General features: G+C 44.1%; 1 protein-coding gene across 4 annotated transcripts in view; it reads right to left on the bottom strand.

The window, feature by feature from the left end:
- PPARG (peroxisome proliferator activated receptor gamma) overlaps positions 1-22,097 on the bottom strand; it is a 122,746-nt gene that overhangs the window by 10,308 nt on the left and 90,341 nt on the right. For 3 of the 4 annotated variants that reach the window (XM_040246706.1, XM_040246704.1, XM_040246705.1), the window contains 2 exons: positions 19,264-19,463; positions 7,941-8,391 (listed from right to left, as the gene is read on the bottom strand). In XM_040246706.1, the coding sequence (XP_040102640.1) occupies positions 7,941-8,391; positions 19,264-19,463 (651 nt within the window). The remainder of the gene's footprint in view (positions 1-7,940; positions 8,392-19,263; positions 19,464-22,097) is intronic. The other variant, XM_040246707.1, reaches the window with a different exon arrangement.

Raw genomic sequence — 22,097 nt, 5'->3', positions numbered from 1 at the left:
TGTGTGTGTGTGTGTGTGAATGTGTGTGTGAGTGTGTGTGTGTAAGTGTGTGTGTGAGTGAGTGTGTGTGGTTTAAGTTCCTCAGATGATTCTAGTGTGTTCTTCTCCCTGCCCCCCCCCAACCCCGAGGTCTCTGGTTTTCAGAATTTGGGTGCCAGTTGAAAACTTATATAAATACACCTCCCTCTGTCGAAACCAAGCCCTCTATGGGACATTTCTAGATAACCCACACTGAGTCATCATTCAAAGCCATCTCGGCCACCTGACAGGGTCTGCCTGCCGGTCAGGGCAGCACAGTGCGGAGACCAGACTACCAGAAGGGAGCAGTGTCACACGCCATGTGGACACCAGGCAGGTGCCCAGTCGATATTTTCCAATTAATAAATGAAAGCAATTACTCTCTGACACAACCGTGGCCCAGACGGGGACTATGAATCATGTAATCAACACTCTTAGACTGTCCAGCTCAAGGTTCAGTCACATGAGAAATCAGATGTCTGTGTTTTTTCTCAACATTACAGAGAACAGTTAGAAAAAAACAACTTTTACCCTTAGGTACCAGCCTATGTCTCATATGGATAAAGCAGATGAATATTTAACTGTCACAGCAGAATGGAAGAAATCTCCCCTACTGTTCTTTACAGTATTCATAATATCTCAGTTTTAAACTATCTGGTTTTGTCTCCTCCCAGTTAACTAGTAAGGATGATGCCGGCAGACAAAGAAGGCATGGGGACCATTGGATTGTGGAGAATCAGGGCCCCCCCCAATCCCCCGAGCTGCGGTTTCCTCAAGAACAGCACAGGCCCGCTCAGGCACCTGCCCTCTTGTCTTCTATTCCAGAAGAGAGGGGGGGCTGTCCATTCTAACTTGCAGAAACAACAGTTCTGCAGTTGAAATGAAAGGATTATACACGAGCTGTCAATATCCACAAGGTTCTGGAGGGCTGTTAGGGGTGGGGAGGGGAGCTGACACTCACAAGCCCAGAGGCCCTCCCACCCTGGACCCATGGGTCCGTGGTCCTCCGGAGAGGGGTGCTCGCTGTACAGGGAATGGGAAGAGCAGACGTCTGGATGGTCAGGAAGACATTAAGTTACTGACGATATTTGAACAGTTTTACATTTCTCTCACAAACTTCCTTGCAACCACTCCTCTCTATCAGAACCTGCTGTAAGATGCTATCTGACCACACTGGGACGTATTTACCTGGGTACTTCAAGTTTATGGTCAGTTTTTGCAGGGAGCTCTGCGAACAGGGGTGCTGTGCTACCTGGACAAACGGAAGAGCCAGCACCAGTCTCGGGGTTAACACGGGAGTCCACTCCTTCCCAGAGCAGTCCTCAGACCTGGGAGATATAATTTTGGGAGGCAGCTGGGAACAAATGGTGTCAGGAGAAGGGCTCTGGATAGTAGGACATGATGTTTGAACTGTACCTGGAAATTCTTGATTGAAATACTTGAAGGTAACAGGGAAATGGTAATTTCTGCCAAAGAACTCCAAGAGCAAGGTAAGTAACTGGGATGGTTCCACACCCCAGCACACAGAAGGCAGTGGCAGCTAAGGGCATCTGTTTGAAGGTCAGGTTGGGTCTGACCTTGGCCTCACTGATTAGGAGCTCTGTGACGGTGGGGCAAATTGCTTAATCTAAAGCAGTTCTAAACTTCTATTTTTTCCGTCTGTAAAATGGGGATAAGTGAGAGATTTTCTAGAATTGCAGGGAAAATTAAAGATTCAGGGTGTAGGTAAAGTGCTTACCATCTATTCTGGCTCACAGTGAAGTGGTCAATAGATGGCAGCTCTTTTTATTAGTAATATTTGATCACTGTTCACTCAATAAGCATTTATTAAGTACTTATTCTGGGCCGGGTTCTGTGCTCTGATTCTAATCCCAACAAACTAAAACGTAGATATCACATCTATGGGATGTCTCTGGTGGTCCAGCGGTTAAGACTCTGCCCTTTCAATGTAGGGGGGCATGGTTTTGATCCCTGGTTGGGGAACTAAGATCCTGCATGCCCCGAGGTGCAGCCACAAATAAATAATTATTTTTAAAGCATATATCTATACACATGTAAGTCATGACCAAGGACATAAACAGAGCCCTAGTGTACTGACCTGAGTGGTCCAGGTGTCACAGTGCATCAGTTCCGCCTTCACCTACACAGGTATAGCTGTGAAGAATTCTCCCTAGTAGCCTGTGCTCTCTGCCCACTCTACAGGAGAAAAGCACATATGCACTCCAAGAGCAGCTGTCCAAAACTGCTTTGTGGAGAAAGAACATGACTGGGGTGGCTGGAAACAGGAGAAGCCGCTATAGAGGAGGTTTGCATGACCGAGCCAGACCCAAGAGGGTAAATGGGGAGGCCGGGTGACTTGCCATCTGTGGCTCCTGCACCAATATTTACAGCTTCTCTGTCATTAGGATGGTGATGACAATCTGCCTCGAGAAATATACTGTAAAATCCAGTGACGTTCCTCCCCCATATCGTGGAAGTTTGGGAAGAACTGTGATGGATTCCAAACTGTTTTGAATTAACAGAAAGAGCTTTTTCCTGCTGCCGAGTTCCAGCTGGAACCCTCCTATGCTTTTTCTCCACCAAACAGCAAACGCCCGAGGGGGGCAAAGTGTCCAGTGGAGTGTCCTGAGCTTTCCACTTGGCCGTGGCTGCTGGTAGGTTTTGGGGAGTTTGCTGGTGTGCCTGGCACGATGCTGCGGCGCCAGCTGCAAACAAGCCCTTGCTGGAGGCAGTTTTATTTCTCTTGACGCCACCCATCCAGGCAGTGAGACGAGAGGGGGCAAGGGCTTCTTGCTCCTTCTCTTCCCTTGTCATGACTCCCGAGGAAGCCTTGCTTCTGGACTCTGGCCCAGGGCTCCAGAACAGTGATGGGAACACAGGTTAGGGCCACTGACCCAATGAGGGAGTTGACCACATCTGCCAGTCAAGTGGCAGAGGGAACTCGGGGAGGTGGCAGTTGGGATACCTGGATTTCCCTTCTAGTTTCACTGCTCACGAGTTGTCAGTTCTGAGACACAACGCTTTCATCTCTGACTCTCTCTTCTCTCTCTATGGAATAAGAATAAAGATCCAGGAGAACTGTCAGGATCTAGTGAGAGAAAGTAAGGGACAAAGTGCTGTGCTTTGGCTCAGGGAATGTGGTTCTTTTTAGTCTCGTTCTTCTTGCTTGAAGCTTGAAGGAGAAGGAGGGAGAGAAGAGGAAATTCTGAGAAGAACTAGGTCATCTCTCTCAGCAAGCTTGGTCTGAGAGGTGCATACATAGTAGAGATGCTGAACAGCAGGCCAATCTAAGGACAAAATCTAACGGCATCAGCAGTTTCTAGGGTTGAAGCTGAGTGACCGTGATCTTTACTACTGCAACTCCAGTTTCCCCAGCGAATACTTAGCTGGGTCAAAATCAGGTACTTTCGTCCAAAAACCCCCTTTGGCTCCTCTGGGGAATCCCCCACTCTTAACCTCCCCAATTCCTCACCACCCCACTCTTACATAATGCCCCTCTCCCCTTCAGTATAGGGCCATGACCTTGACCGGGACGGAGCTCTTCTGTGAGTGACTCTTAAGGCCAGCTTAAAAGGAGGTCACCAGGTTCCCTGCCCATAACACTCCTCTCTCCAGTCCCTGAAGCTATCTGCAGACTTCAGAACGAACCGCATAGGAGAAAATAACCCCTCTTGTTAAGAACAGGTAGGATCAGAATCTTGTCAAAGCCTCTTTGCTTACATGAACATCTTCCCTTGGAAAACCCAGGATGGGAACTGAGAAATTATATGTTGTACGAGAAATTACATGGTGTACTCAAACGCAAACACTGTCTGGGATGGTGGTTCCACCATCTACAGATGACCAGGAAGCTCATCTCATTGGGACCCAGTCTTTGGATCCAGAATGACCAGAGCAGCTCTTTCTCTGGCCTCTACCCACCAGCTTCTCTGACTAAAGGAGGGAATCGAGTTCCTGGGTGTTGAGCAAACATGGGGTCCAGTTTATCCATTCTTACCTAGTGCCCAGAGGCTGGCTTCATCGACAAAATCAAACTTTGCTCAAGGAAGAGAAGGATTTCCCTTTTGCGATATGGGAACTTGCCAATGGGCCAATGGTTAAGTTGGTGTTTTTTTTTTTTTTTTTTTTAACAAGTCTCAAATGATTCACAGGGTTTTCTTCTCATTATAACTACATGTATATGATTTTAAGATTCTATGACTGGCAGCTACTTTCAGATTTCTTTACATTATTGTGAGGATCCAATGAACTCTGGAAACTGGCTACTGTGAAGACAGTCTGGGGAACGCTCAAAGGAACTCGTTTATACAGCACCGGCATTTAAATGATACCATTTTTAATTTTCATAACTGAAAGCCAAAGTCTGCAAGTATCTATCAAATTAAATCAAGTTATTCTCAGAGCTATTTTTGACCAATTCATACACATTTTAAAGGCCTAACCGAATAAATGATTTTTAAAAATAATCTAGTTTGTGTGTCATGGGGAGTATATGGCATTTTTCTAGATGAAATTATACTGTCCTCTCACGTGCCCATAAAACAACAATGCTCAGGTTCAAAAAGCCCTGAATTACCATGACTATTTCTTGCCTAAATCTTTCCTGGATAGAAACCAAGCATGTTGGAATGGCTTATTTCAAATGCCTCCCTTCATATCTGTGGTAGGAATGAATATAAACTGGCACAAACTTTCTGGAAAAAGAATCTGGCAATAATGAAACAAAAGATTTTAAAATGTTCATGGCCATCTATTCAGCACTTCTACTTCTGGTAGTTTATAGAGTGAGAAAATAATCTGAAATGTTAACAGAAATTTATACGTAAGAAGAATCACTGCAGTAGAATTTAGAACCCATTTTCCATAATTTTCTAAAACATAAGTCAACCATAATTTGCTCTTATAATATAAAGCAACCTATACATAAGTAGGGAGATAATTTAGCATGTAATGGTCTTTTATGAAATGAAATATGTTATTGTCATTAAAATTGATAGCATACGTTAGAGGAATGCAAATCAAAACCACGGTGAGGCATTGCCTCACAGTAGCCAGAATGGCCATCATCAAAAATCTGCAAGTAACAACTACTGAAGAGGGTGCTGAGAACAGGGAGCCTCCTACACTGCGGGTGAGGATGTGAGTTGGTGCAGCCGCTATGGAAACCAGTATGGGCTCCTCAAAACACTAAAAAGAGAGTTGGCACATAATTCAGCAACCCCACTCCCGGGCATATACCCAGATGAAACGCTAATTCAGAAAGTTACGTGCACCCTATGCTCACAGCAGCACTATTCACGACAGCCAAGACTTGGAAACGACCTAAACGTCCAGGCGACAGATGAGCGGACAGAGAAGCTGTGGTTCGTATTTACCATGGAGCGAAACAATGCCCTTTGCGGCAGCACCGCTACAACTAGAGAGCATCACGCTAAGTGAAGAGAATCAGAAGGACGAATACCATAGGATGTCACTTACACGTGAAATCTAAGATAGGACACAAATGAAACTATTTGTGAAACAGAGAGAGACTCACAGACATAGAGAATAGACCTCGGGTTGCCAAGAAAGACAGGAGATGGTGGAGGGATGGAGTGGGAGGCTGGAGTTGGCAGACGTAAGCTATCATCTAAAGAATGGACAGACAGTAGGTCCTGCTCTATAGCACAGGGAATCATGGTCAATATCCTGTGGCAAATCATGACGCAGAAGAGTAAAAAAGGCATACATGTACACACACACACGCAGCTGAATCATTTCTCTGCACAGCAGAAATGAACACGGCGCTGTAAGTCAGCTATACTTCAGTTAAAACAAATTTTAAACGGCAGCATACAGATATGTCAGCACAGGCACAGAAACGTTCTGGTAGGAGAAACAGACCTTTGTTAATCCTATTTTATTTTGAGGATACGGAGCTTTACTTTTCATTTACACCTTTCTATAGTCTTTGAATCAAAAAATGACCATATATTACTCTTATTTTTAAAATTAAGAAAAACATTGATTGTTAACGACATGAGAAATGATTAGGTATAAAAAGGAATAGAAACACGGTACGTGCTCAGCTGTCACCATGTCCGAGGCTTTGTGACCCAGTGGACTGTGGCGCCAGGCTCCTCTGTCCATGGGATTCTCCAGGCAAGAATACTGGAGGGGGTTGCCATGCCCTCCCCCAGGGGATCTTCACCACCCAGGGATTGAACCTGCGTCTCCTGCACTGCAGGCAGATTCTTTACCACTGAGCTTTGGGGAAGCCCATAAACATGGTATATATAGTATAATTAGGAAAAATCTTAGAAATAGATCACATGTTAATAATCATATTTCTATATTTCAATAAAAATAAAACGGGCCTTAAAATATTAGCTAAACAATACCAACTTGTTTTCTGACCTGGTTGTTCAAAATTGAATCTTTTTCTCCCAATGGACCTAACATAAACTGGAATCTCATTCTTTGTTGAATGAATCACAGATTCCAGAGATTCAAGGGTCAACTGAAGAAGTCGGTACCAAAACACGTCGGATAGCACAGTTTTGCTATTATTAACCATCCCATGACAAAGGGCTTGTGGCGTCAGAGTTAATCTGCACTGTGCCGTTATCTGTTTGCACCCTGGTCATGTAAAGTGAGCTGCCAGTGTAGACCGTGGAGCCACCTAGATGACCTTGGTTCATCATCCTGACTCCATCTTTGCTGTCTGGGAGATTCTGGCCAAGTTACTGAACCTTTCAGGGCTTTGGTTTCCTTATTTGCAAAAGAGTATTTATGTCATTGGGGTTGTAAGAATTAAATGAATGTGTGTGAATGGTTAGAAAACTTACTGTACACAGAAAGTACTCGGTAAGTACTCGCTACTTACTCTTCTCGTTACTAATACACGTGCATCCGATTTCAGAAGCACTCTGCTCTCAAGTAACTGGACAACAAAAGACTATTTTGTGGGCCTTGCTCTTTGCAACATGGGGTCTAGCCCACACAACTTACATTTAAAGGACCACTGTCCCCCTACACATCAGTTTTCATGCACAACGGGTATTCTGTAGAGCACCCACAAAAAACTTCGCCCTAAGTCCACCTCAGTAATAAAAACTGGTTGTCTGAAGACAATTTTTATATAGAGAGATGACACTAAAACTTTCTTCTACTCAAGTTGGAAACCCATGAGGTGCCAACGAACGTAGCTTGTAGTGTAAAACCTGGCTTTCGGAGTTGGTTAATCAGATCATGCCCTTGCAAGGCCAAAAGTCATGCCTAAATAACTCGATTTATTTCTCTGTTGGGAGTTCTCTGGTTCGGACTGTATTCTTGACCACAGCCAACTACCTCACCAAGGTACTGTCAGGGGAGTTGTCAGAGGACTGCACACAGGAGAGGAGGCAGAAGTCAACACATGTGTGCTCTTTGATCCCTGAACCTGCGAAAGCGATTCAAAGCAACACCTCGCTGATGGTGGGGCTGGGGCATAATCTGACCACACACACACAGTGGTACTTTATGCAAGTGAGCATCGTCTCACCAAGTTATACATGGCATTACTTAAATGAAAACTAGACTGGCCTTCTGGAAGGGAACAGAAAAAGACAAGGAAATAAAGAGGGAAAAAAAAAAAAAAGAAGAGGGCATTTGTCTTCCATGTTTGGATTTGACCAGAAAAAAAATTTTTTTCAGAATAAAGGAAAAGCACCTGAGTTACCCACAGCTGTCAGAGAGGAAATCAATTGATATTCTTTCTTGGTGTGTCTCTCATGGGTAGCGACACTCCCAGGGCACTATCCCACTGGCACTCTCTGTGTGGAAAGTGCGGTAAGTGCAGAGGGAAAAGGCGCAAAGCCTCACTCGAAGGCAAGTTGACATTCACTCAGCCATCCCACCCCCACCCCACGCTCCTTCACGGAAAACCGCAAGCAGCAGCTTACCTCCACTGAGAATAATGACAGCTATAAATATTGCTAAGTCGCTGTCATCTAATTCCAGTGCGTTGAACTTCACAGCAAACTCGAACTTGGGCTCCATAAAGTCACCAAAGGGCTTTCGCAGGCTCTTTAGAAACTCCCTTGTCATGAATCCTTGGCCCTCGGATATGAGGACCCCATCCTTATTCATCAAGGAGGCCAGCATCGTGTAAATGATCTCGTGCACGCCGTATTTTAGGAGAGTTACTTGGTCGTTCAAGTCAAGGTTCACAAAGCCGGGGATATTCTTGGCGTACTCTGTGATCTCCTGCACGGCTTCCACGGAGCGAAACTGACACCCCTGGAAGATGCGGATGGCCACCTCTTTGCTGGGCTCCTGCAGGGGACTGATGTGCTTGAACTTGATTTTATCTTCTCCCATCATTAAGGAGTTCATGTCATAGATAACAAACGGCTGCAAAGAAAAATGGGAGAAAGTGGCTGAGTTGGAAATTTCTCATTCACGGTCAATACCATCCCAGCTGCTTCACAGACACTTGCTTTGCTAAAGAAAATCTTTCAAGTTGAAAACACTGAACAATGAGAAAATACTCATGTCTTGATTAATCCTCCAAGTTGTCTTCTGGAACCAAACATATTTCACCAACATTGGTGATATGATACCACAACCGGTGACTCGCTAGTAGCTCCAATTCCTGTTGTTTGGAAGGTCTTTGTTGTTGATTTAAAAAATGATGCAAAAATCTACTGTTTTATTCTAGCTTTCAATGGGATACATTTGTAACTTTCTTTCAATAAAAACAATTATTTTAGCAACTCAGGGTTGAATAGACCCACTTGGACATAAAGTAATCTTGCAGTTTTAGATTAAATCCTCTCAGAGCTTAAATGAAACATAATGTATATGTAAACAATACTTAACTATAGGAAAATCACTCTGAAAGCAGACTAATAACACTGAGTCAAGAAAATGTCTGTTTCTCTCTTTCCTCATTTTTTTTTTTTTTTTTTAATGCTCTGGAAGCAATCTGTTTCAGAAAGAGCAGCTGCACAAGGCCTATGGGCAAACACTACAAAAGTGGCAAATTAAAAAAAGGTTGGAACTTATTTTTCAAAGTATCTGTCCTTAAGGGTCAAGAATCAATAAAACTCATTTATCAGTTATTCAGGTTTGCAATAGGCTGCTAGCAAAAGCCTGTTGGGTTTGTCCACGAAATAATCTTTCTCTTTCATTTCCTTGTATAGATTTAACCAGAGGTTTGTGGTCCTTGTGAAATTCTCAAGGCTACTCTGAATAAGTGACCACAATTATATATACACACACACACACATGTATATACCTACTGAACTCTGTAAGGAGCTACCCCTCAATTCTAGTCATGTGTTTTACTCAGAAGCAAGGAATAAGGGTTGAGGGTATCTGGCTTCCAGCTTTGGTTCTGTGGTTAACTCTGTGACTTTAGAAAAGTCATTTATCTTTCCAAGCCCTCGAATTTCTCATTTGAAGTGGATTGCATAGATTTCCAACTCTTCTCTTGAGGATATGCTAGTTGCATTTCTTGGAAGTAGTGTCTGTGGTGTGTGTGTGTGTGTGTGTGTGTGTGTGTGTGCACATACACATATATGTCCACTGGATATGAAGTCGCTGATGTACTAAAAATAAAGCTTCTTTTGAAAAGCTTTATTGAGAGATATTGAGAATTCTCTCCTCTTTGGCAAGAGGAAGCAGACACAATGAGAGCCAGCAGTAGCCAGCTTCAAGACCCATTGGTTCAGACAGTCTAAACTATTAATCTCTACAGTAGTCTAAGATTGTTATCAAACTTTTTGGGGGAGGGGCATGCCACATGTCTTGCAGGATTTTAGTTCCCTGACCAAGGACTGAACCTGGGCCCAAGCAATGAAAGCACTAACCATTGGCCCACCAGGGAATTCCCTTCACCAAACTATTAAGTCTGTTCTGCACTGAAGGAAATAACACGAATTCTAAGGGGTTTTAGATGTTGAGTAGATTCCCAAACTTGCCTCTTATTTCAACAACATTCACTGGAGTTATTCCAGAAATTGTTACTTTTTTTAAACCAAAAAAAATTCACTCCAATTGTATTGTTTAGCAAATACAAAACCGCAAAGTAGGACAGATCAGAGGAACCCAAGAGTAAGCTTGCCTTAAGTCTTCAGGTAAGCCAAGAATGAATAGTTCATACTGCTTTGAGGCATTTTGCCTTTTTCTCTACTTCAGACCTATATTATTAACAGGAGGGGGGGAAAAAAAAGGACAGAGTAGATGGACAGTCTCTTCAGTTAACATGTGCTGAGTTTTTCCAGAATGCCAGATTCTGATGCTGACAAACACTAGCTTTTACAGAACCTAGGAGAAGGTGGTTTCTGATCTCAAAGAGTTTTGTGGCCCATTTTAATTTATGCTACCAAAAGGCTGGCTTTCTTTACTGCTATGAGAAATCTGAGGACACCTGAAGAGTCCACCTGCACCTGTACAAACACAAATAACAAGGATGTAAAGTCATCCCCTCTTCACGTGTGGAAGGGCAGCACCTCGTCTGCCGAGCTTCTGGATGACCTCAGTCCCTCAGCTTCTTGGCACAGAATGGATGCATAACATTCTCCCACCTCCATGTAAGCAATTTCTCTGGAACTATGCCCTGATAAATCATCCTGTGACTCTTCCCCCTCGACTTCCCCTGTCCCCTCATATAAAGCCCCAGGTTCCTGTTTTTGAAACTCTGTGATAGTTGCACAGAAGGCACAAAATCCTGCTAATTTTCTCTCCCAATTTAACAACAATGTGACTTGGTAACCCCTTGGCAATCGACGTTGGTCAGGATTTCCTGGCAGTAAACACTCAAGGACAGAGAAAGGAATCAGCAGCCCCCACCATCATGCCAAACCATTCCAGTTTTTTTCTTTTTTTAAAAAAAGATCCCTTCAGCATTTTCAAATCGTTGAGTTGGCAGAGGATTCTGGGTATGGACATGCAAATGAATCCCAGGTGGGTTTCTTTGTTTTTCCTCGTCATAGCTGATGTTGCTGGTTTTTTTTTTTTTTTTCACTTTTGAAGTCTGCATAAGATCCTTTCAGCTCCTGTATGGATCTATCAAGCTGCAGGAGTGATCCAGATGTGATCTGCCCGGAGATCTGCCTTTCTTTGCCACCTATTCACCAATTATTAGACTGCAAACAGTTAATGTGCACATTTAAAAAAATTAATGCATTAATTTATTTGGCTGCACTGGGTCTTAGTTGCGGCATGCAGGATCTCGTTCCCTGACCAGGGATTGAACCCAGCCCCCCTGCATGGGGAGTGCACAGTCTTAGCCACTGGACCACCAGGGAAGTCCCAAACCACACACTTTATATTGGGATTCCTCATACAGAAACAGCAGAAGAGAGTGGCCCACCAGGTTTACAGATGGCTGAACTCTGAAAACCGCGAGGGGAATTCGGCCTGTGGAGTTTATCTTGAATCAGTGACTTAATATTATATTTCTGGTAAAACGTTCCACACAAAATGTCCTTCCCTTGCACGTTTCTCTCTTTTCTACTCGCCTGCACTGTATCACCGCGTGATCTGCCCTTGTCAGAGGAACCATATCCTCTTTAGATTTGGTTTTAATGGTTTTACACTTCTAATTTGAGGCTAACAATGTATTTATCTTCAGACACTGTATCAAATGGCTAGATAAGCATCTCTCCTTAACAGGAAAGAATGCTTAACTACATCTAGGACGTTATCAGGGTGAGATCCAGGCTTTGTGGGGCCTGAAATGTACATGACTGTTGAGTACATTTACAGCGGCTGTTGGGTTCAGTAATACAGATTATAAGAACAAATAGCTCAGGCCCTTCCCTGAGCATTGGAAGGGGCTCTATGCAAGGGAAAAGGCCCTGAGGCTTCATTAGCTTCATGGTGAATCAGCCTCTGGCTGTTATAAATGCTTGCACTTCTACAGACCACAAAAAGGTCAGGATGGAATGAAGAAAATTGCACTTGAACACAATGTTTCTCCAGGGGAACAACATGATTTCAGTAAGAGGAAGCTAGTTTTCTTGGGAGAGATACAGCAAATGTAATCTGTGTTGATATATTTTGATTTGCAAAAATGGCTCCACATATCAAACCTGGGATGGGGTTAAGGGCACTGAAAATTAGTTCTAGAACTATTGCATACCTCCTGTGTATAACGCAAAGATCACAGGAAAAGCTGGCTTATTAATAAAGACCAAGTAGAGTAATAAAAGTTTACTTTTTTGAATGGACAGATAGAATAATACTGTTTCTTAGCTGTCCAACATCAGCATTTTAATGTATGAGTTGTTTCAGTGACTATAGATGAATGCTTTAAATTTACAGCTCCTTTTGAATAATAAAATGGCAACCTAGGAAAGACAAATGAAAAAATCAACTGAGAAAGCAAGGATCACCCTGGTGATGGGTTTCCCAGGCAGCTCAGTGGTAAAGAATCCGCCTGCCAATGAGGAAGCCGCAGGTTCGATCCCGGGGTCGGGAAGATCCCCTGGAGAGGGAAATGGCAACCCACTTCACTGTCCTTGCCCAGGAAATGCCAAGGACAGAGGAGCCTGGCGGGCTACAGTCTATGCGGTGGCAAAGAGCTGGGCACGACTTGGCGACTAAACAACAACAGCAACAATTCTGATGATATCTCCAAGTTGGGAAACTGAAATTAGTGAAGTAGACAACTCTACACGCTCATGATCACTTGGTAACCACATCAGAGTTAAAACTGGCCTGGAAAAAATGGTGATCTTAGTTTAGATCCTGGGGGTCTTAGGTTTCTTGACAGATTACAGCAAAGCCTCAAGGAAGAACAGCGAATTCTTAGGGCCTTGTCTTCTTCATCTTCTCCTTCCTTTTTATACCTTTGACCTTCATCCTCTGAGGCACACATGCTTCTCTTCAATTATTAGCTCCAGTGGGAGAATGCTAATCCAGATTGCCTTGGTTGGGTTTCCTCAATTTCTTTCTGGTTTCTCCTCTGTCATTCCTGTTTCCCTCTTGTGGAGAACCACTGGCTGTAGAGAACTAACAGATAGGTCTTCAGGAATAATCTGCAGCGTCATTCTCCAACCAGGTATGAATAAACTGAAGCTAAGAGACTTTCTAAAGTCAAACAGCTGTTTATAGCAAACCCTAAACCAGACCCCTCACTCATGACTAATTCTTTTCTCTTTCTGCTACTTTCTACATGACTTCCCCACTTTTGCTTTTTTTTTTTTTTTTTACATAAAATGACAATTCTGGGAGGAACTGGGGCTTCTAAACTCATCTATGCTGGGGTCTTGGCGCAGGGCCTTTGAACTCTTACTTCCTAGAGATGCCATTTAAGTGCTAAAGGCTGAGGGCAAGAGGAGGGGCCGACAGAGGCTGAGATGATTGGATGACATCACTGACTCAATGGACGTGAGTCTAAGCGAACTCTGGGAGATGGCGAAGGACAGGGAAGCCTGGCGGGCTTCAGTCCATGGGGTCACAGAGAGCCGGATGCGACTTAGCAACTGAACAGCAATGTGGGATCGAAGTTAAGTTTGAAAGTCTTGCCAGCCTATCTCGTTTTCCTGCCATCATTTAAAGATTTAACACAAAAACTTAACAGGAGCAATTGTTCACACTTTAATGACCCAGCACATACCCTCTTCTCTTAAAGAAACATCTATGGCTGACCAAAATGTTACTCAGCTGGCAAACAAGCGTACTGACCAACTACATCTAATTATTAAAGATGATAAAAATATTAAAAATGCTTTTCTTCTTGACGATATAGAATATTATCTTCTAAATTTATTGTCTAAAAGAAGGCCATTTGTTCAGATCTGTTATATCTTCAGTGATTCCTGACAGTACTGGAAATAGAGCAATTTATTTTTTAAATGTGACTCTATAGATTAATGATTCCAGAAGCCACATTTCTTCAGTAGTGATCAAAACAAAGCAGCACGACCATTCTGCTCCTTATTGGTACCACAGTTCCCAAGCTTCTTTTTCTCTGAGGGTCTGTCTGTCTGGTGTCTTCCTTCTCAGGGGAGCGGATTCCAGCTCACTCAGGGAAAGGGGGAGAGAGACCACACTTTGTTTAGCTGGTAAGCGCAGGATTTAAAAGGACAGATATCTTTCCAATAGTTTGAGTTACTGTATTTGACGGCCCTTGTAAATTTTAGGACGCAAACATTTAAATGGGCACAGAGCTGTTTTCACAAAAGTTTACATTTCCATACTGGTTTTGCTATTCCTTGGTCTCCTATTTCACACTGTTTAGAGGAACCATTTTTATGGTGGCACCAGTTTGCTCCTGCAATTATAAAAACTGTGACTCCACACAGATGTATTATAAGCAGTGCGATGCTTCGGGACCCAAAGTCCAATACAGTATAAATAACAAGCTTTATTCCTTACTTGCAGACAGAGTGCAGCCAGGAGGGCCTCACCATCCCTCAGATATGGAGTGAAAAGCTGGCAGACACACCAAGGGTTTTTCTATTTATTGTTTTATGACAAACCATGGCACTGAACATGGTTTTTTGAAAACCACTCTCTGTTTTCATCAACAAACATGGGATCAAGTGACAACCATACACCCAGTGTGATCATCACAGCAGAGTAACAGTCAAACACTGGGAACTTCCAAAGTCCATTCAGTTCTCAGGCTGCCTTCAGGAGACACAGCACCCTGGTTCTAGCATATTCGAGGTTTTAAGAGTTCTGTAGATTCTCTCAAAGAAGGGGTCTGGGCGGGAACAAGCCACTGACCGGGAAACAGACCATGGGGAGAGTCCGTTCCATTTCTATTTGAGGGTGGCTCAAAGGTCCAGGGCTCCTAAAGTTTCTTCTCTGATGTCCCACATACTGTGATTCCAATACCCCATCTTCCCCTAAACCCAAAGCCTAAAGTTCCCAAATATTATTCTTTGAGAAAGGACAATGAAGGTGGGACCATCATATTCTAAAGGTATGACATCTAAGTTTAAAAGATAGGAGGGGAGCCCCTGGTGGCCCACTGGTTAGGAATCCGTCTTGCAAAGCTGGCAACATGGGTTCGAGCCCTGGTCAAGGGACCAAGATCCCACATGCCGCGGGGTAACTAAGCCGACATGCCACAGAGTGTGCGCTGCGAGGAAAGATCTCTCGTGTTGCAACTAAGACCCGATGCAGCCAAACAAATAAATATTTCTCAAAAAAAGGAGCATTTAATTGATCTGCTCATTTACCTGTTCTGCACAGTGCCAATGGCACCAGGGAATAAGAGACAGAGGAGAGCTGAGTGGGGAAGGGAGAAGCCCTGGTTTGCCTGGAGACAAATGCTGGAGCTGGGTCTGAAAGACTAGCAGGCACTTCACCAATGAGACAGAACAGGCAATGGTTAAATGGAGCAGGAAGATAAATTTAAAAAGAAAGGCCTCTTCAATAAAGCCATTTCCTTTCCCAAAGGTTCTGGGTAACTGGTTATCCACTATGCTGAGCAGCCTTCCCTCGGCTTGGCGGAACCCATCCTAATGACAGCAGTTCCAGTGGGGCGTGCAGTGAGGCCCAAATCGCTCTCCTGCACCAGCCACAGCCCCTTTTCCAGATTCCCCCATCCTCTCAAGAGTCCGCACTTCTGCAAAACTTTTCCTATCAATGCAAATCTTCACTTTCAAAAGTCCTGGCCAAGAAGAGATAACATAACAGCCCTGAGATAGATGCTATCAAATGAATAACATGACCATGTAAGATAAAGAACAAATCTCTAGTCTCATTGGAAATCACATTCTGATTTTATTTTTTTCCCTTTCCCATATTCCTCTCTGCACTATTTCTTTCCACTAGTGCTTAATTTGATTTTGCAAGATAAGGAGAAAAGAGAGAGCCAAACAATTCAATTTCAGCTTTGTGTAATCAGAGGGTGGATTATTCTAATTTGGCCCAGTCTCTCTTTCCTTCCCAGACCTTAACAAGAGGCAATTCTGCCTCCATCCAGATTTTTAATGATGTCCAGGTTGGTGAGCAAATCTTGGGCTAAAGGCCTTCTGATGAAAGTCCAGAATTTCAAAGGGCATAGGCAGCAGCGTTTAATTCAATTAAGCAAACACATTTTGAGTGACCATTATAGACAAAGCACAGTCTTAGTTATACAGGGGGAAGCCGATAATTAAGCATTTTATGGCACTTTCCCTTAAAACAGCTTAATACCTATTTACCGCATAAAAGTTTGGGGCTTCACAACCCTCTCCCCATAAAATCCCCTGGAGAAGGGAATGGAAACCCACTCCAGGATTCTTCCCTGGAGAATCGTATGGACAGAGGAGCCTGGTGGGCTACAGTCCACGGGGTCACAAAGAGTCAGACACAACTGAGATACTAACATTAATACCCCATAAAGAGTCTTGGTTCCCTGGTGGCTCAGAAGGTAAAGAATCTGCCTGCAATGCAGGAGACCCAGTTCAATCCCTGGGCTGGGAAGATCCCCTGGAGAAGGAAATGGCAACCCACTCCAGTATTCTTGCCTGGAGAATTTCATGGACAGAGGAGCCTGGCAGGCTACAGTCCATGGAGTCATAAAGAGTCAGACAAGACTGAGCAACTAACACACAAAGAGCCTACATTTTAACTCAAAGTTTTAGAGCCAAAGACTCAACTGTCGTGAGCTTTCAAAGTGATTTATGGTGAATCGGGCTCTGGACCTCTCACAGTATGCTGGCCACTGGAAGTATACATTTAAAATCTTGACTACTGGAGAAATTTTTTTTTTTAATGCTTTCTTCTTATCTTTCAGGTACTATTAAATTAATAGGACTTCCAGGGTGGATTGCAGGTCTGGATGGGGAGATAAAGAGAAGGTGAGAAAGGAGTTTCTGGAAACTGAACGGCCCGAGGCAAACTGTGAAGTAAACAGTGTGCTCTAGGCTCTCCCTGGTCACCAAGCCTCTCCCAGCTCAGGGTCTCCTGCTTGGCTCCTTGTCACACATGGGGCTCTCAGAGAACTGGCGCAAGCTGCCTTCCACTGTTAACTATTCAGCCAGGCTGCTCCGATTTTCTTGTTTCTCTAACCTTTAAATGAACACAGTTTACCTTCCATAGTAAAATCAGCTAGGCTGGGGCCATTCGTTTCTGTTTTGCTGTGCCCTCATTTTTTCATTTAAAAATACATAGACTCTGCTTTTTGTTGTTTACTCGCTAAGCCGTGTCTGACACTTTTGAGACCCCCATGGACTGTAGCCCGCCAGGCTCCTCTGTCCATGGGGTTCTCTGGGCAAGAATACGAAAGTGGTCTCTGCTGTGTCCTCCTCCGGGGGATTTTCCCGACCCATGGACTGAACCCAGGTCTCCCGCATTGGCAGGTGGATTCTTGATCACTGAGCCACCGGGGACGCCCTAGGCTCAGCTTTATCATGACGTACAACCTGGTGCCTGCCCTGGGGAAGACAGTAGCTCCTCGCTAGAATTCGAGAAGAACAAAACAATGCAAGGAAAATTTCCTGACTGTGAAGGTACTGGGGCAGCAGAACAAGGTGGGAAATTCCTGCTGTTCTAAACATTCATAAAAATCAACCATCACTTAGAATGTTTTCCCAAGGTGAAAATTCTTGGGAATTTCACCACACAGTGCTTCTGTCAACTGGGCCATTGCTGGCCAATGGGCAGGACTGGCTTCTGGGAGGAGAACAAAAGAGGATAATACAAAAAGAGGATAATAATAGCAGCTGCAAGGTAGTGTGGGTCTTGAACATAATGAATGTGCAAGACTTTTAAAAACCTGTAAACAGCTGGATAGAGGTCTAATACTGTTAGGGTACCAGTGATCTCTCTGGCAGTCAAGAAACCCACTGCCCTTGTTGATAGCTGGCTTTTTACACAGCCAACTGCATAAAAAGTTTTCCTTTTCTATTAGCTGATTCTACTTTTATGGTATAGCTAAAAGAAAAAAAAAAAATGCCTTGAGATAGTCATCAAAATACAGTAACGGGTGATAAAACTTCCCCCAAATAAAATTAAGTGGGGAAAGAGTTACGTATTTCTGTTCATCTGTTCAGTAATGGCACCTCTCCTGCAGGTGTTCATCTGAAGATAAATGACAACATGAAAAGGCTTTCAAGGGTTGGGACAGTGTCTTTAGAATGTCCTGTGGTTCTTACTACCCTAGGAACCTACTACACTGTACTCAAAACCAGACCCTGCCTGTGAAAACTGTGGTCCAGAGATGGGATCCAGGTCACAGTTGAAGGTGATGGCAGGACTGGGGACAGAGTTCAGGCACAGTTACAGTTTGTTTCACCATAATTCCTATGTGCTTTCTCAGCTTGTTACCAGGGAAGAATTCTACTTCTTGGAAAACGGACTCAACCACCATTATCACCCAGTCTGGGTTTCCTGAACAGGTCATCAATGCGCCTGCTCACGTTTGAGACTCCTCGGTAGTAGCCCAGGCTGCTCAGAGCCTCTGAGAAGATAAAACTCATATACCCAACACGAGGAAGGGGCTCCCAGCTCCCTGGGAATAATAATCAAGACAGCGCTACAAGGAAAGAAAGGTGGTGTGATATCCGAAACATATTTTTATGCCCCACAGAGAACTTCTGAGAGGTACTTGAGTAGTTCTGCACGACACAATCGTGGGATCGACCATCTTTTCCAAACCTAGGTCAGGCCCTTCCCAGAGAAAAACAGGGCTGCTTGAAGGCCTACAAATGTGGCCAGGGATTTTGATGCCAAGAAAAGAAAAGATATGGATCCTGAAAGAGCGTGGTGGCATGAGGGAAGCCTGAGTTCATTTGTTCAAGTTATGATGACCTGTTGCAGAGTCGGATACAGCTTAGCAACTAAAACACCACCAAGATGACCTGTACCTTTCTATACTAGTCTCAAAAATTCTATTAGGAGAGCTTGAAGGAGTTTTTCCCTATTTAAAATAATGTTTATTTACCGTATCTGAAAACACTCTCTCTCCTCTATTTTAGATTCAGCCTGCGGTAGGTACCAGTCAACCACAGAATGGTACTCTGTGTGTGTGTGTGTGTGTGTGCAACACATATGCGTGGGTGCTTAGTTGCTCAGTCGTGTCCGACTCTTGGCAATCCTATAGATTGTAGCCCACCAGGCTACTCTGTTCATGGGATTTCCCAGGCAAGAATACTGGAGTGAGTTGCCATCCCCTTCTCCAGGAGATCTTCCCAACCCAGGGATTGAACTGGGTTCTCCTGCATGGCAGGCGGATTCTTTACCACATCTGTGCATAACATGGTAAGTCATTTAGTCAAAGGGAAAACAACAACAAAACCCAGCCACCCCAGATGAAGACAGTAGAAGAGAACTAACTGATTTGTCTGTCGTCTTTCCCGTCAAGATCGCCCTCGCCTTTGCTTTGGTCAGCGGGAAGGACTTTATGTACGAGTCATACAAATGCTTTGCCAGGGCCCGGAGGTCAGCAGACTCTGGGTTCAGTTGGTCGATATCGCTGGAGATCTCTGCTAACAGCTTTTCCTTCTCGGCCTGTGGCATGCGCCCAAACCTGATGGCTACAGAAGAAGAGAAAGGGCGGGATGAATTAGTGCATTCCTGTATATACATATATATTCCTGTGTATATATATATATACACACACACACATCACAACTGCCTTATCCTTTCATCCATCAGTGGATACTTTGGCAGTTTCCACGGCTTAGCTATTATAAATCATGCCGCAATGAACATGGGAAGGGCGGCAAGTGAATTAGGTTGTCTTATTAAAAATATTTTTGTCCTTTAACATCTAAGGGGTGAATTTGCAGTCATATCAGGCTTTTGACAATGAGTAAGGCTTTGTCTCAAGGTCAGTTTTTCCACTTTTAACATGTTTCTTTTGCAACAGCTGTAGCCTGTAAATGAGACTTGTATGAAAAATAACACTATGGCTTTTCATTTGACTATTGCCAATAAGTTATGTTTTTTCCACCTCTCTTTCTTGAGGGAAAAAAATATGCGCATTTGGAGGTTTTGCAGGACTTGGCAATCATTTTATTTTCTAGCTCCTCTACAGTAAAACAAGGGGCAGTCTTATCACCACGATTTAAGTAATTTTTAAGTTGGGGGTAACGTTTTTCAAACTATTTGGAGAGGATATTTAAACATTTGTCCAGGTTTCTCTCCAAAGTCAAGATGAGCAAGATACTACGGCCTCATCTTCTGACTCTGAAGTCTTATGTGACATCGTTTTAATTCATTCGCTGAACACCTGTTTGATGGAAGATGCCGGCTCAAAAAAAACTGGACTAGGGGACACGAGGATGAAAAGGATGGGTGTGGTAGATCCAAAATATAAAAGAGAGCCTACATACGCATGGATCATTCTCTCCCTCTCCTGTACTGCTTCCTACCAGCACCTTCCGTTCCATCTAAGCAGGGTTTAAGGTTCTGACCCCAGAACGATCCGCCTCATGCTCTTTCCTCCACCACTGGACTTACTGGAAGAGCTGTCGTTCCTCACTGTCTTACTCATTACCTCCCAACACACTGCAATCGCTTCTTGGCCTTTTGGCTAGGATCAAGTGTAGTAAGGGGGCTTCCCTGGTGTCTCAGTGGTAAAGAATCCGCCTGCCAATGGAGGAGAAGCAAGAGATGCAGGTTCAATCCCTAGGTCGGGAAGATCCCCTGGAGGAGGAAATGGCAACTCACTCCAGTATTCTTGCCTGGAGAATCCCATGGACGGAGGAGTCTGGCAGGCTACATACAGTTCACTGGGTCGCCAGGAGTAGGACACGACTGAGCGACTGAGCGCACAGCACCACTGCAATCTAACTTTTCCTCATTTAAATTCGCCAAAACTCTGCTCTTACAAAGGTCCCTACAGTTCCTCTAACGGTCACATCTGGGGGCCTGTTCTAAGTGCTCGTTCTGCTTGAGCTCCCCGGCTTCCTCCCAGCCCTTCACACTGCTGACCTTCTGCATCCTCTAATTTCAAAAGTTTCTCACACTGGTCTCTGCCTTTCTGGCTCCCCATGTCTTTCTGTCTGCTAATTTCCAGACCTCCGACAGCCCCTCTTCCTTCATTTACATTCTGTTATTCCTAGCTCAAGTTTTCTCTCTAATGCATAAAATGTGCTAAAGACTCCTGCCCTCTCTTCCCTGAGATTTGTATCCTTATTTTTCACTTCTTCCTGTGTCCCTTTGCCCACGGATGCTGGATATTCTCTAGGCACCTCAAGTTAGTGGCTCAGTCATGTTTCTTTGCGACCCCGTGGACTGTAGCTCACCAGGCTCCTCTGTCCACAGGGTTTCCCAGGCAAGAATACTGGAGCAGGGTGCTGGTCCCTTCCCAACACAAGGATCAAATCTGGGTTTCCTGCAGGCAGATTCTTAACCATCTGAGCCCATGATTTAACGCAACAGAAAATAAAACTTTTCATTTCCCCTTCAAACTGTCTCCTCCTCCTGTTTTCCTTTGTTGATTAACTCACCCTGTCACCCAAACTGAGCGCCTCGAATAATCTCTGACAACCTCTCTCCCCTCGGACACGTGCAGTCATTGGTCACGAGTGATGTTTCTCTCGATGCCGCCACCTCTTGCCATGCCCACTGTCTGAGTTCACAGTATTGCATTGGCCTCCTGATGGATTTCCCTGGCTTTTCCCTCTCTAACTTCTCCTTTTTTTTTTTTTTTAAATTACTGTTTTCAATAGTTTGGTTTTTGGCGATACAGGTCTATTTGCTCCCTTGTTTTCTGAGAACATGGTGTGAAGCTCACAGAAGAGAAAGAATGGGGAATTAGAAACTGGGTGGAAGAGAAGGTGTTTGAGTTGGGGCTTCAACACCAGGTAGGATTTTGACAGGGAAGGAAGGGCACGGGAAGCAGAGCCCCAGAGGTGTTCTATCACCAGGTAATTTGTAGCAACAGCCTAGAATACAGCTTGTCTGAAATGTAAGTGGAAAAAGCAGCAGTGGGAGAGGGAGGTGGAGGCTGGACTGTGGGCAGTAATGAACCCCTCGAAGGTGTGAGTACCACAGCCTCTGCCTTAGGACTTTTCACTCTGTTAAACCTTCTGAAAGTTATTTGAATTTGGGGAGATTTCCCCCATACCACAAAGAAGACTAAAGAAACAAAAAGTAACATGTTGCAGTTTAAAGTCATTTGCCACTCGGGTTTTTCTTTTTTTGCAACACACACTGGTGCT

Source organism: Oryx dammah, unplaced genomic scaffold, assembly GCF_014754425.2.
Source record: "Oryx dammah isolate SB20612 unplaced genomic scaffold, SCBI_Odam_1.1 HiC_scaffold_9, whole genome shotgun sequence".
Taxonomy (NCBI): Eukaryota; Metazoa; Chordata; class Mammalia; order Artiodactyla; family Bovidae; genus Oryx; species Oryx dammah.
This window is presented reverse-complemented; position numbering and strand designations above follow the sequence as displayed.